Source organism: Danio rerio, chromosome 2 (genome assembly GCF_049306965.1).
Source record: "Danio rerio strain Tuebingen ecotype United States chromosome 2, GRCz12tu, whole genome shotgun sequence".
In the NCBI taxonomy this organism is placed as follows: domain Eukaryota; kingdom Metazoa; phylum Chordata; class Actinopteri; order Cypriniformes; family Danionidae; genus Danio; species Danio rerio.
Genome location: NC_133177.1, coordinates 25274834 through 25290039, shown reverse-complemented (window position 1 = coordinate 25290039; position 15206 = coordinate 25274834). Strand labels below are relative to the sequence as shown.

The 15206-nt window shown below is 34.3% G+C and overlaps 1 protein-coding gene across 14 annotated transcripts in view; it reads right to left on the bottom strand.

Moving 5' to 3' along the window:
- tox (thymocyte selection-associated high mobility group box) overlaps positions 1–15206 on the bottom strand; it is a 222955-nt gene that overhangs the window by 45466 nt on the left and 162283 nt on the right. For 8 of the 14 annotated variants that reach the window (XM_073920269.1, XM_073920278.1, XM_073920265.1 and 5 more), the window contains one exon: positions 1509–1754. In XM_073920269.1, the coding sequence (XP_073776370.1) occupies positions 1509–1754 (246 nt within the window). Of the gene's footprint in view, positions 1–1508; positions 1758–15206 lie in introns of all 14 variants that reach the window. The other 6 variants (XM_073920264.1, XM_073920258.1, XM_073920257.1 and 3 more) reach the window with 1 other exon arrangement.

Here is a 15206-nt window from a genome sequence, read left to right as displayed (position 1 = left end):
CCGCTCCAACCTCTTATAATCTCTGTTGAGGTGTTTCATTTGTGTCAATTAAATCATTGTTTGGGCACTGAATCGACTTTGCTGTTGCGTAATGCCATCATGCGAAATGCATTAGAGACATCTCAAAGGAGACCGTGGGCATCTTAGGATCAAACACTAAAAACACAAATAGAAATTCTATTTTTGGGAACTTTCCAAACTAGATTATATGGAAGCATTTTTCTGAGTGAAAATGAAATAATAATAGCAATAGGTTGCTAACTTTTTTCCCTAATTTTGTGACTGTGCATTTGTTTGTGGCAATTGTTTTTGCATTTTGCATTTTTTTTTTTACAATTGTACAGTTTTTTATGTGATCAATGGACAATTTGTTTTGTAGTTTTAGGTTTATGTCACATATTTGTATGATGTTTTAATAATGTGTTTTTGATGTTTTGAAAGTCTCTTATGCTTATTAAGGCTGCATTTATTTTATCCAAAATAAAAATGTTTTGAAAATATTTTTATTCTGTTTTAAAACAATTTCAGTGACAAATGATCCCATTTTGCTAAATTCATCCTCAGTAACTCATTTATACATTCCTTTTACTTCAGCTCAGTCCTTTATTTATCAGGATTCCTTACAGCGGAATGAACCGCCAACTATTCCAGCATATGTTTTCCACAGTGGATGCCCTTCCAGCCACAACCCTACAGGGAAACTCCAATAGACTGTCGCATTCACACACACACACACACTCATACACTAAGGCCATTTCGTTATATAAATTCACTTAAACCGGAAACCGGAGCACCCAGAGGAAACCCACGCAAACATGGGGAGAACATGCAAACTCCAAAAAGAAATGCCAACTGACCCAGCCATAAACTTATCACTGTTAGGTGACAGTGCTAACCACAAAACTTTTTTTTTTTATCTTTGCCAAGATGACACTAAATAATATTTTACTAGATTTTTTTCAAGACATTTCTATACAGCTTAAAGTGACATTTAAATGCTTAACTAGGTTAATTAGGTTATCTAGGCAGGTTAGGGTAATTAGGCAAGTTATTATATAACGATGGTTTGTTCTGTAGACTATCGGAAAAATATATAGCTTAAAAGGGCTAATAATTTTGACCATGAAATGTTTGTTTTTAATTATTAAAAACTGCTTTTTTTCTATTAAACAAATGAGACTTTCTCCAGAAGAAAAAATGTTATTAGACATACTGTGGAAATTTCCTTGCTCTGTTAAACATCATTTGGGAAACATTTAAAAAAAAAATCTGGCATACAGACATACATAAATTCAAAACAGAAAAAAAAGTTATTTTAAATTGAAATAATAAAACCCAAAACATTAAAACAAACACAAAATTTCCAAATCGTTTTACCAATAAAATAAATTACTATTTAATTCAAGTCAAAATCTGACTTGATTTCATGCTGCAATGTCACTTTTTAAATTCTCATGTGACTTCTCATCAGTTCTGTCCACAATACTCTCTACAGCACATGTACTCACCACTGAGAGAGAGTTGGTGAGCAGGCTGCCATCTTGGCTCAACATATTAGGACTCAACATGCCGGGCAGGTCCATTCCTTGCAGGTGAAAGGGGTGCAGTCCATTCTGGGACACAGGGGGGCACAGGGGGTGGTATGTCCCGGATTCAGACTCGGGAAGGTGTGCCAGCATGTGTTCTGGGAGGGTTGGAGGGGTGATGGGTGGGATGTTGAAGTCTTCATCCCCAAGACTGGGCACTGGGTATGACTGCTGGCAAAAAACAGAGACACAGAAGACTGAGGTTACATGACCTGACAGAACACGTATTGACTGATTATATAAAACCATGTGCTCTTTCAAAAGATGATTGATTTATGACTGACTGGTCAGACTCATTAGTGATGAAGAGTACAGTGTCTACCAGAATTCTAATGGCCACAGTGGTCATTCTGACCAATTCCAGCAAACAATTTTGTGTTTGATAGATATCTAATAGACATCTAAACGTAGACAGCTTGGCTAAAACAAAGCTAAACTTGGGCTGTCAGTGAAAATATAGTAGACATCTAAGAGTAGCCCAAAACTAGACTAGTCATCAAATAGACAGGTTAGACAGACTTTATATGTGTAGTCATTCATTTCTGTTAATTTGATGACTTGTCTAGTTTTGGCCTATTCTTAGACGTCTATTAGATTTTAATAAGCTTTAAAAATCTAAGATTTTCACTCATTATAGCACATGTGTTCCTGATGATGTTACAATAAAACTGATTTGATTTGATTTTATTGACAGCCCAAATTTAGCCTTGTTTTAGCCAAGACGACTATGTTTAGATGTCTATTAGACATCTTTTAGACATCTTGTGAAATGCTTGCTGGGATCATATGCTCTATGATGGTATCCAACTGAATTTTTGTCACAATATATTTAGCTTCAATGCTTATAAGATTTTAAAATTAAGTTTTGAATGTCTGTCATCGTATTTTATGAAGTAATTACCTTAAAAGTACAATATTTTTGTAATATAGCTTATAATTGTGTTTGAGTTACTAGACCTTGAAGATATTTGTCTAGCAAGCAATAGAGCAAAGTTATTTTTGAATATTTGAAATAAAGATATGTGTTTGCTATCAGAAAAATACACTTTTCTTAGCTTAAATCTGCAAGGCAAGAGAGACAGGTATATTTAAAGGCAGTAGAGGATACTGAAAACTCATGTGGTCAATTTTTGCATTATGACCATTCACATAGAAACTCTTTTGTGTTTTGTAATTTGAATGAACATACAATGTTAGAATGAAATATAAAAACATTATAAAAGACAGGATAATATAGTTATTTGGATTAACAAAGTTATTTAATTGAATAATTCAAAAATGTTTTTAAAAAATGCCTTTGTAATTTTAGCGTTAATAAAATATTGTCAAAACATGCAGATTTTTTTTCTATACATATAATGTTGGCAAAATAATTTACAACATAAACCTTGAAAATGTATAATATATACAAAAAATAAAAAAAAGGTCAAATTAATCTTGCTTGACCAATGAATCATACTATCGCATGCTCAAGGAAGAATTACACTTAACAGGAGACTAATATGGTTTTTAGTTTAGCATGATGCACAGGAATGAGGTACAATACTCAGAAATAAGAAATACATCTAAGATATAACAGAAAAACTACTGCTAGCTAATTTGTGTTTGAACTATTAATTACACAAGCAACCCAGTCACTGTACATCGTTTCACATTACTAAAAATGTTCAACATCCAAATTTGTTAAGGCAGAGATCAAGTTATCATAATGCAAGCATAACACATACTGTACATAAATCTGCAACCACCCATGAACAGACTACAGATGATTTCTGTTAAAATAGTTCACCTGTTAATTAACATTTTGGTGCAGTGCATGGAAACAGCATAATTTTACTTTAAGCTCATGTGACTCATTACAAATAAGGCAGAAATGTTATTTTATTACATATTTCATACAATAATTATTTGCTATGCAGTGATTAGTGCAGCATTATAAATATACATAATCCTCATGAAAATACACAAGATGGCTTGCAAACACAACTAGAACACTAGACCTGTCAGTTCTTCAGCTGTTTTCCCCTCAAAATGTGATTTCACTGTTTAGGTGGAAACAGTTTGAGAAATTATGTATTGAAATGATATATTAAGAATGATATGATGTCATTATAACATTGCTAATAAATGTTTAGTTGGACTTTGGCATACTACAATGTACACATAGTACATAGTACACATATTTTTGTGGTGGATATAATCACTCTAATTTATAAGCTGATGGCCAACAATGCAATAAAATAATATAATAAAATATAATAAAATATAATATAATATAATATAATATAATATAATATAACATAACATAACATAACATAACACAACACAACACAACATAATATAACATAACATAACATAACATAACATAAAATAACATAACATAACATAACATAACATAACATAATATAATATAATATGATATAATATAATATAATATAATATAATATAATATAATATAATATAATATAATATAATATAATATAATATAATATAATATAATATAATATAATATAATATAAAACAATGTTATATAAATATATGGAGTCTGATTTAAAGCTAAATTGTATGACTCTGTAAATCTCCCGACACACATCAAAATCCACATTGTAACTTCAAAATGGAATAGCGAGTGAATAGACGGTGAAATGCAACGAGCATTCTTGTCATTCATGTCTCGAAAGGCAGCATGAAAAAGGCTTTCCAAACAGTTAGTTTGAAATACTGCACAATAGGGGGTGAACCGTAGGCTAGAACAAGGACAGACTGTCCATTTGATACTTATAAATAAGAGAATGAAATGGGTTAAGGCACGAAGAGAAAAAAAAGATCTTGTTGAAAAGCAACATTCTTTGATGTTCTATTTTCTGCCACCGAAACGATCCAGCGACGGCAATCTTTCACACTGTATCAATAACAGAAAAAAAGACTAATCACAACTATATAGGCAGCAAATGAAATGCTGAATAAAGTACATCAAAGCGCACTCACATTACAGTGATTCATTTTTACTATTGGAGCCTTTGAGGAAGTAAAATTATATGCAAATGGTCAATCAATCTCATTAGACTCTAACAAAAGGCTGCTTTTATGAGGCTGAACAGTCTCTTGCGTTTGGCTGTGAAGTTTGCTTTGGCTGCTTTAAAACGGGCCGTCCTGCGCTCTGCCTCCTCCAGCCTCTGTCAGTTTAGACTGTGATGAAAAAAATGTAAAGCAGATAAGGAGATGAAAGGCTGTACAAATCCAAGCAAAATCATAAATTATTCTGCAAAGGCCGCCTTGGAGGAAAATACTGTAGAAAAACATATACAGTTATCATAGGTTTATTACAGGGAAGCAAGAGAACACGGCAACCACAAATATGCCTCTGATTCGACTCGACGATCCCTTTTTTTAATACCTTCAAAAGGGGCTCTTCTTTTCTGCAGCTTTATTATCTCTAATACATAGCTTTTATTTGCAGCAAACTAAATGAACCTGTCAGACAGCCAACTACAGGCAATTAGGTATGAAATTGGTTCCAAATTCAAACTCAACTCAAATAACGGTCCAACTGTTACTTTTAAGGATTGCAATAATCGTTTTAATGAGCTTCCTACTTCTGCCTCTAAAAGCCAATGTATCATGCTCATTTGCATATTTGATTGTGTTGTGCCTCACAGATGTCTGCGTTTGTTTGCGGGGAAATATGCTGGCATAATTCATACAGTAAGGCCCTTAGAGGAACGATTTTACTGCCAAATTAAAAAAAATAAATCACATAAAACAAGACGACTGCGCTGCCGCAGCTTACGCTGCTGTTGATACTTGCGAGTATTTGTGTAATTATTGTCGAAGGAGGAAAAAAAAAGGGATGAAATTATTATATTCAGGTGAAAAGCAGAGTAATAAATAAGAGAAGGAATGCATGGCAGTTTCGAGTAGGGCTGCAATTAAGTTTATGCGGTGTACATGTGATGTTTCTTAGTATCCTGTCTTTCTTTTTTTACACTTGCGTAAACAGGCAGCCAAAAAAGAGAGCACAGGAAACAAATAAGCCTGTGCTGTGGTGTGCGGCTCTGGGGGAAAAAAAAAGTGAAATGCGCAAAAATTAAGAGCACTGCAAACTACATCTTGTGAAAAAAGAAGACGTTGGAATGAAGATGTGGGTACAAACATATCAAAACATGGCATCATCGGCCGCAAATCTACTTGAAACGGCGATGAAAATGTTCCTGCTAATCTAAATAAATACATTTTCTGATGCAACGTGTGCTGTTCAATTCAAACGTCTAAATTACATCTGCTAAAAACACACACACACACACACACACACAAAATGATTAAACATGCATCTCTAGTCAAGAAGGTGGTAATATTTTTGTATCATCTTATGAAGCCTCCAGGGTCAGAAAGTTCTGATCTGAATCAGATAATGAGCAATGAACACTTTATATTTTGAGTCAGGATTGTGGGAAATTACCTCCACAATATCTGTACGTTCTGTTCAGTGTTTACTATTCATAATCCAGTTACATTCGCTAACACAATTTAGGCGTGCGGTTTCCCTCTAAAAGCCTAGCTTTTCATTTATCAATAAACGAAAGACTGAAGACAAAATACAATTTCTGTGTAAATCAGGACTTCAGATGACACATAGTTTCCTTCACTCGCATTACAGCACATGCAAAAAAGGTGAATAAGGGGGGAAGAAAAGGCAAGTTTTGAGATTGTTCCACATTGTGGAAGTCCATTTCACGTGACATCATTGCAACTGGACAACAAATCTCTCAGGGAGGTGATTGCCTGTCAAATAGCACAAGGGTAATGGGACTGGTGGGAGATGAATGGCAAATGAGCAGGAGAGTCATTTAAATCTACTATCAATTACTGATGATGGTCATGATGGCTGTGTGGAGTCATTGTCTATGGGCGACTTCACAGTCAGCAGTCAATCAAAGCTTCACAGCAAAGGGGAAAGTGGAATAAACTGGATGTATCTGATGTGGTTTACACTGACAATAAGGAAAGAAATGATATGAGGAGAGCTCTCCTGTTTTTAACATAGTGTGCTGAGTGAGTGGCAGAAACGCTCCACCAGCAGAAATTACGCATTAAATGACTGCAGCCACACAATAGAGATGTAGATTGTTTATAAGCCTTCCATCTTGACAGGCGTAAATCAGCTCGTCATTATGAAAGAGGTGCACGCGTACTGAGGTGGATGAGAAAAACGTGCATTTTGAGATAAGCGGTACATCCCGTTATTATGCCACAATAAGCATTTATACTGATTTGCAAGATGGTTTTCTGATAGGACGAGAATTCAGAAACAGGGTTATTGCAGATAACTAAAACCAAAAAACACTAACTTGTTTACTTGAAATAAAGTAAACGTTAACTAAAACTTTTTTGTTTGGTTGCCAAGAAATTTTTAGTTTAGATTAAAACTAAAATACATAAAATCTAATCTTAAAACATATTTTAAAACACTGGGTAACACTGAGGCTAGCGGTCATGTGAGGAAGCTTATCTCAGTAATGGTATTTTAAATCAAATGTCTTCTTATCTCTGTTTGTGGTTTTGTATGTTGGTTTCAAACACCTCGTTCAAAACCAATGGCAATTTTGCTTATTGTGTCAATAGTGAATAATATATTTTTTAATCATTTTAGTAATAAAATACATAAATAAACATGATAAATGACATGAAAACTTTAAATGTAGAAAACAATTTCTTACATTTTATTTTATAAGCTAAACAATTCGTCACCTTAGATTTATAAGGTTCTATTTGAAATTTTCGTCAAAATTGAGTTATTGGCATATTCTTATAAAATGGCAACTTATTTACATTATGGGATGTTTTTTTATAAGTTGTTCACATTTTAAGACTTTTAAATTAAAAAACAAATGTTACACACATACTGTTTGCTATGGAATGCAAAAACTTTAAAGCTCATTATCTCAAAATCATTCAGAACGCAGATAGAACCTTATAATTCCAAGGAGACGAATTGTCTTCAGGAGGCAAAATTCAGGAAACACCAATTTATTCAGCAATAGAGAGGCATAAGGTCTGCTTAACTGTATTCTTTACTAGTTTATTGTATATATTATAAATATGTTCACTATCAGGCAACAGTTAGATGTAAACTGTGGAATATAAGTGTTTAATGCACTTTTATGCATCTTGTCATATCATGCAGCTCTTACTGTGTTATTTCTGGAGTCAAAGAATGTCTATTACCTTTATAAAACTCATCTGTTCATGTACAGGTTGATATTAATTCCTGCCTCTGTTTTCACATGCATTAAATCCACAAAATATAATTTTAAATACACCTCTGTGGGCTCATTTTGTCAAGTATAATTATATCTTTGGCCTATATTTCATGCACGACACTGCTCAGAAGCAAACTATTTTATTCTGTAGGCATGAATATATAGCATACTCCTTCTAGCTAAAATAATAGAAAAATGTATTCTGAAAATACAATATATCAAAAGAAAAAAGAACAGCTCTGCTCCAAAAAAACCTCCTCATTCCATTTTTATCAACACTTGTATGTTTCATAGAAAATAAATAGATAATGAATGTGTAAATAAATACAAACACACATAAATAAATGTTGAGAAATATTTGTAATCTTTGTAAACCAATCCACCTAATCATCCGATAATTTCATCCATACGCTTTTGAGTATCGGACGATTGGATTGTTTACATTTATGCTCGTTTATGATTCTTTTCCTGTTTGTTTTCAGTTGCTGACAGGTTGTACTATTTTTGAAAAAGTGCCATATAACAGTCAAAACATTGAAAGCTGGAAAGTTCTGATGTGAGCAAAAGAGTTAAATGTTGTGCCTGCTAATAATTTATTAATTATATATTTCTTTCATTACTGCTTAAATTTAGCTGAAAAACCCATTACTGACAATGTAATTGCATTTACATTTTCAACATTTATCCAGAGAAGGTGATGTTCCTTAGTATCAGGGCAAAAAAGTCAATGAGCATTAAACAAACAGTCTCTTTTCTCCCTGGCTTTAACAGTGTAACTATTCAAAAGCGTTTTAAGGCAACACTGAGGTATTTGCCTTTGCAGAAATTGACTTTCAGAAAGAAGCCTACTCTATTTAAATGATCACTCCAGGATTGGCTGTGGATCATTACCCAGTGCTCCATGCGCCATGAGGAGCGCTCCAACATGTTGTCATGCCCTTCCACCAATTAAATTGCCAAAGAACAGCAAAAGGACGCGTAAACAACGGTAACCTGCGCCCGCAGATGAAGCGGCTTTTTCATAACGTAATTTTGAATAATGAAGATGTCAGGTTAAATGCTACAGTAGTTAAACTTAATAAGGTGCCCTATTTTTTTTCCAACCTGCTTTTCATTTGCCATCTAGGCTGGGATTGTATATAAGAGGCAACGAAAGCAATTCAGCCTGTAATGAATACCTTTGGGACCCAGGGGTGGTGATCATTTGAATGCAACATTCTCTGGCCGAGCCCCCAAAACAACCTCAGGACCCGCTGAGCTGCCGATTACTGTTGAGAGCTTCTGTATAGATGCAAAATCACTCATCTGCCCTGCACTAGCATCAATGTCAAGCATTTTGGAGGAGGTTTTAACTTTGTCTAATAGAGATGACACGAGGGTGTGTGCATGACCCGGTGTGTCTTACAAACCCATCGGGACCAAAGTAGAGATCAAAGTATGATATTGTGAGTGGTTTAACAATGTGGGCGCTGCCATTATGCAGTATTTAAAAAAAAAAAAAAGACTTTTAGAATGCAGGTATAATGGTCCTATAATTTAAGTTATGAAAGCAAAAAAAGTTTTTAATATGTATGAGATAAAATATAGTTCTGCAAATTCACAGAAGCCTGAGTATCCTTTATTTCCTAAAAATCACCCCAAGTGTGCTTACAAATGAAATATTGATATTATTGATTAATGATGGACTTAAACCAGTAAGATACATGCAGAAAAAAGACAGACTGTTAACTGTTTAATTGTAGAAGATAATAAGATATGTGTGGTATACAAATGTGAAATGTGATATACCATCTACAACAGATCAAAAAACAGAGCAGGTTTTATTGTCTCTAGATCAGTTGAGGCTGATTCAAAGTTTACAGGAAAAGAAAGATTTACTTGATTTATATCTTTATAGTTTATTTTATATTTTATCACCTGTTGTCTGTATTGTGAGGGTATTAATAGGTATTGTGCCTGTGCTTGGACATTTAAGTTTGCTTGGTTTATGAGTTAAACTAAAATGTGTTGAAGTTAAAGCTTGTTAGACTTGTTTTTTTTTTTTCTCCTTTATTAATTTATTGATATGGTCGACTAAACATTTGACTAGTTTAATAGATTAAATAATACATTTGTTGAAACTTTATTTATTTATTTTCATTTGTTGAAACTTAATTCCATTTATTTATTTTAATGGAATTATTGGAGTAACTGTAGTGGGATTTTCTTCCCCTGGTGCCCACCCCATTTTATAAGTCAAATACTGCTGCACACTTGCTTTATTTCTAAATGAATCAGTGGTCTTAAAGAATCGTTTAAATGATTAATTATATCAATCATTCATTAAGATTCATTGTTGCTTCCTACTGGCAGATTGAGTGTCATAATCATAATTAATGATTAACCTAAATCATCAAATATCAAAACAAAAACACACTTAGTAAAATACAGTTTACCTGTATAAGATATAGGCAGCACAGTGGCGCACTGGGCAGCACAATTACCACACAGCAAGGAGGTCACTGGTTTGAGCCCAGTGTTTCCCAGTGGTGGGTTGCAGCTGAAAGGGCATCCATTGCGTAAAACATATGCTGGATAAGTTGGTGACCCCAGATTAATGAAGTATTAATTAGATTATGAAGTAGTTAACTAATATCAAAGCAAGAGTGCTGTTTTCTTAAGTGTATATACAGACTGTAAATGTGATATACGTAGTGGTATACATTATTTTCACCAAATAGTAAAACAAAACAGAAGTTAATATTAAGTAAGTTGCATTTCAGACTCAAACTTGACAGACTATTTTGCATTCAGTTCCTAACAAAGCCAGAGCAAGATTAATAAAACAAGCCACTTACTTTTTTTTTTTATTAATCAGCTGTTTTAAAGGGATAGTTTACCCAAAAATGTAAATTCATTCATTATTTGCTCATACTCGAGTGGTACTAAATCTTTCAAGTTTCAGAGCAGTCTTTTGTTAAACACTAAGAAAAATTATTTGAAGAATTTGAAGCTGAAAATTGACTTCTAAAGTAAGGAATTCATATAATATGGAAGTCAATGGTTACAGATTTACAATTTTTTCCCCAAATATTTATTCTAAGTTTAAAAGAAGAAACTCATAAAGGTTTGAAACGACAGAATATTGATCTGGGTAAACCATCCCTTTAAATGAATCATTTAAATGAATGATTCTATGAATCACTTAAGGCATTTCTTGCATCAGTCTTAAATCAGCCTTCTGTCTGATTTAGTGTTATATTTATTTTTATTTGATAGGTCTGAATCCACCCAAGAACCATCACAAAAGCACGCTCAGGAAAATATTGCTTAATTACCATATATTCTCAAAAATAACACAATACAGCCCTAGATCAAAGCAAACTAGCATAGTCCACAAGCAACCACTCCCTGTCCGGCACACTGCACCCATGCTTTCCAGCAGCTTAAGGCTCATGCATGCATGAATATGCAATTCATGAATATTTCTGAATAATGCATATTATAAGAAAAACAATGCTAGAGCGATCATTTTAAATCTAATTCTGGTGAAATGTCCTATACATATACTGCTCTATATATGGATGCTGGTTTGGCTCAGGAGAACACTTTTTTTTTAGTCGATGTCTGAAATATACTAAAAAGCACATGTTTTTTAGGGCCTCTTCAGTCCCAGGAGGGAGCGCAAGGTTAGTTTATGCATGTTTAAAATGCACAGCTTTCTCCAGGTCCCACAAGAGCTCTGCAACATCTGGGGGGAGGGGGGCGAGGAGGCACCTCTATACAAACCCACACACAAATCTGACAACCCCCTTCATCAAAGACCATATACATGTCAAACCATAGCACTGGGCAAATACAATCTGCACAAGAAACAAACAAATATCACACCAGTCTGTGCTGCGCTTACAATATTGACCTCAAATATATTCATATATGCTAATCTGCAATGCAGTTCAGACAATTTCGACCAGCCAAATGTGATGAACATCAGTCTTATCAGGTTTAAACAAAAAACCAACAGTTGTTCGACGAACATTGCTGGCTCTGTGAGTCAAAGCGAGCACTTTCATAAGTAGTGTCTTTGAGTGTAGTCCAGAAATATGAGAAGTGTGTATATTTTTAGTGTTCGGTGAGTGTGTGTTGTAGTCGGCTTTATCTTGCATCGCTGGCACGCGCTATTTCATCTTGCTGCTGCATTAAAATAAATAAACGTTGATACAGAGAGCTTGTGGGCTGACATGTGCTCAGCACTCCGCCATTTTGGGCTAATAAATGTGGCTTTTATTTAATGGCCAAGAAACACATGGTTTAGGTTGGAGGAAGGGGGAATGAGAGAAGGTGATTTGATAGGAGAGAACCTGTGTGGACAGACAGTGCTGATGTGCAGTCTGGACGATGAATGCGTTGTGTATTTTAACATCTCATCGATTCATTTTTTTTCCCTTCCCTAGGCTGTTATTATTGTTATGTCTCTCAGAGAGGAATGGATCTCCACATTCAGAGATGCTCGGATGGATAACAGTATCACATTTTGTCACTTCAAGCAGCTACGAGGCTTTCAAAAAGTGTTGTCGAGTCAGTGAGGATGTTTTGAAGGGAAAAAGTCAAGGTAGAACCAAGAGATTAACAGCACTTTTTAAATGTCAATTTATTTTAACTCATGCAAATAGAAAAGTCCCTCTCATCACCAGCTCTTATTTTCCAACCACAATTTTTCTTACATTGTTGGCAACAATCCTAAAATGAAATTCTAAATATATAAAATATATAAAAACTATTTTTATTAGTGACATGCATTGCTAAGAATATCTGGGCCATTTTGAAGGCAATTTTGTCAATATTTAGATTTCTTTTAAGCCCTAAATACCAAAATTTCTATTTGTTCAAACTATGATCTTATTTTACATCAATGAAAAGTTTATTTATTCAGCAATTTCATTTTATCCAGCATGTGTTTTATAAATTTCAATTTGTCTCATGACTAGTTTTGTGGTCCATAGTCAGATATGTCGTAATATAGTCTGCTCGTATAGGTCAAGGATTATTTTTATTAAACTATACAATTTTATATATCTATATATATATATATATATATATATATATATATATATATATATATATATATATATATATATATATATATATATATATATATATATATATATACTTTTTTTTTTTTTTTAGGCTGGGCGGTATGATGAAATAAATTGTCAACCATAACATTTTTTTTTATTATTCTGTGTGTATCGCTACATATAAATAAGTGAACGTGGCTATCTCATGTGCAGTGTCCGTGAGCCTGAACAAGACACTATCCATGAGTCTGAAAGAAATGCTGGACCATATGAAATAGTAAAATCAGGTCAGCAACCTGAGGTAAACGTTATGTAACCTATGATTTAGACGAACTGTTTGTCTTGAACTGCCAATGTGAGTACAGAATAACTCCATGTACAATATCCCCAGTGGTGGAAAAAGTAAGAAATATTATACTAAAGTAAAAGTACCATTACTTGGCCAAAAATGTAGTGCAAGCAAAGTAAAGTATCTGTTATAAATATTACTCAGAGTAGCCATTTAAAAAGTAGCCATTTTAAAAAGTACTCAAGAGTAGTGAGTAATACGCAAGGCTGATGCATTTACATGCAATTTGTGCATGTGAAAACGTAAAATTGTGTAAAGATTTTGGACATCTACTTAGACACTTTTAATGCTTCCAGACATTAAAAGTAATGCATGCTGCATTTATAACTCACATCATACTGAACAAACTCAAGACCTGGACGATTTGATTGGACAAGAAACATGGGACTGATTTTTATACACATCAAATCCTAGATTAGAAAAAATAATGAAGTGACTGCAGGTTGAGACAAAATAGTGCAGTAAATGTACCGATAGAGCACTATACATGTACTCAACGGAAAGTAAAAGTACACATTTTTAAAACTACTTAGTAAATTACAATTCCCGAGGTTTACAGTACTACCCAATTACAGTAATTTGAGTATTTTTGATTTGTTACTTTACACCACTGAATATCCCTTAGTAAACAGTCACTTGTGTAATGCAACCACCTCTGCTGACTAACAGCCTCCCCAGATCGTAATGCCTGGCAGTCCTTTTCATTTCTGAAGTATTTATTATAGCCCCTGTTGTTCATTTACTGTTATGAATACCTATTTGAATAACTATTGTAAACATTATTTTTATATATATATATGTATGAATCAGTACAAAAAAACCCTGAGAATCTAGTTATGAACAATAAATAACCCTCACAGCCAAATACTAACATTTTTTTTATCAGATCTATCAAATACTCAGGCATACATCTAAGCTGCTCCCCTTTTATACAATGTAATCCTGACATCAGTTTTTGCTTACTCCACTACACACAATGCCTAGTTTCCTAAGTTCCCCCCACTCCAAGATCCCATACAAACACTGTAGATGATGCTCTGCTCTCTCACCAGCACTCAGCAGCATCAGCGGCACTTCTAGTTCCTCAAAATTCATGTACACAAATAACATCCATAACAGTCCATCAACATCATTGATCTCACAAATCACTCCGAGGAGCAGTTTCTGAAAGCGGCAGTGCTGTTCATACCAACACACACGGCAGCCTTTAGATCTTCAAAATCAACCTAAAAACCATCAGATCAAACCCCGAGTACTTCTTCGAACCGTTCATGTAATAACCATGATCCTTGCGCCTGGCCTTGGCCGCTCTCCAGGTTGCCTTTGGTTCGTATTATAGAGCAGATTAAAAGACACTATTGCAGTACATGTTTTGCCTTCAGCGCTAGAGCCGCGGACGCTTTTCAGCTTGAGTTTTCGCTTCCTGAGTGTGAAGTTTAAAATAGGCACAGGGGTGCACTTCTCTCTAATTCGGTTAATGTGTGTTTAAAAGCGGGAGAAAGCTTTGTGGCTACGTACCACACACTGAGGTCAAGGTGAATTTAACTGTTGTTGCCAATAAAAGTAATTACCTGTTCCCAACAGAGGGAAAGAGAGAAGTGGAGAAAGAAGGAGAGAGGAGCAAGACGCAAGAAAACAGCAGAAAACAGAGAGAGCGCAGCTCATAAGCCAGAGGAAGTAATATCTACAAAGGGAGTTTTAAGATTCAAAGGGAAACATAAAAGTAGTGCTCGACTTAAAGCAGCCCTGAGATTACAGCAATCCTATTCATACATGTGAAATCAATGTGGAGCTCGATGGCAAATGAAAGTGTGATCTACACAACAATGGAGTGCAGGAGGCAGGGACAGACATTGATCATTTTCACAGACTTTGATGATGTGTTTTTCACTTTAATTTGCCAGCTTAGCATTTTTTTTTCTTTTAATATATGTCATTCAATGTATAGTTATAC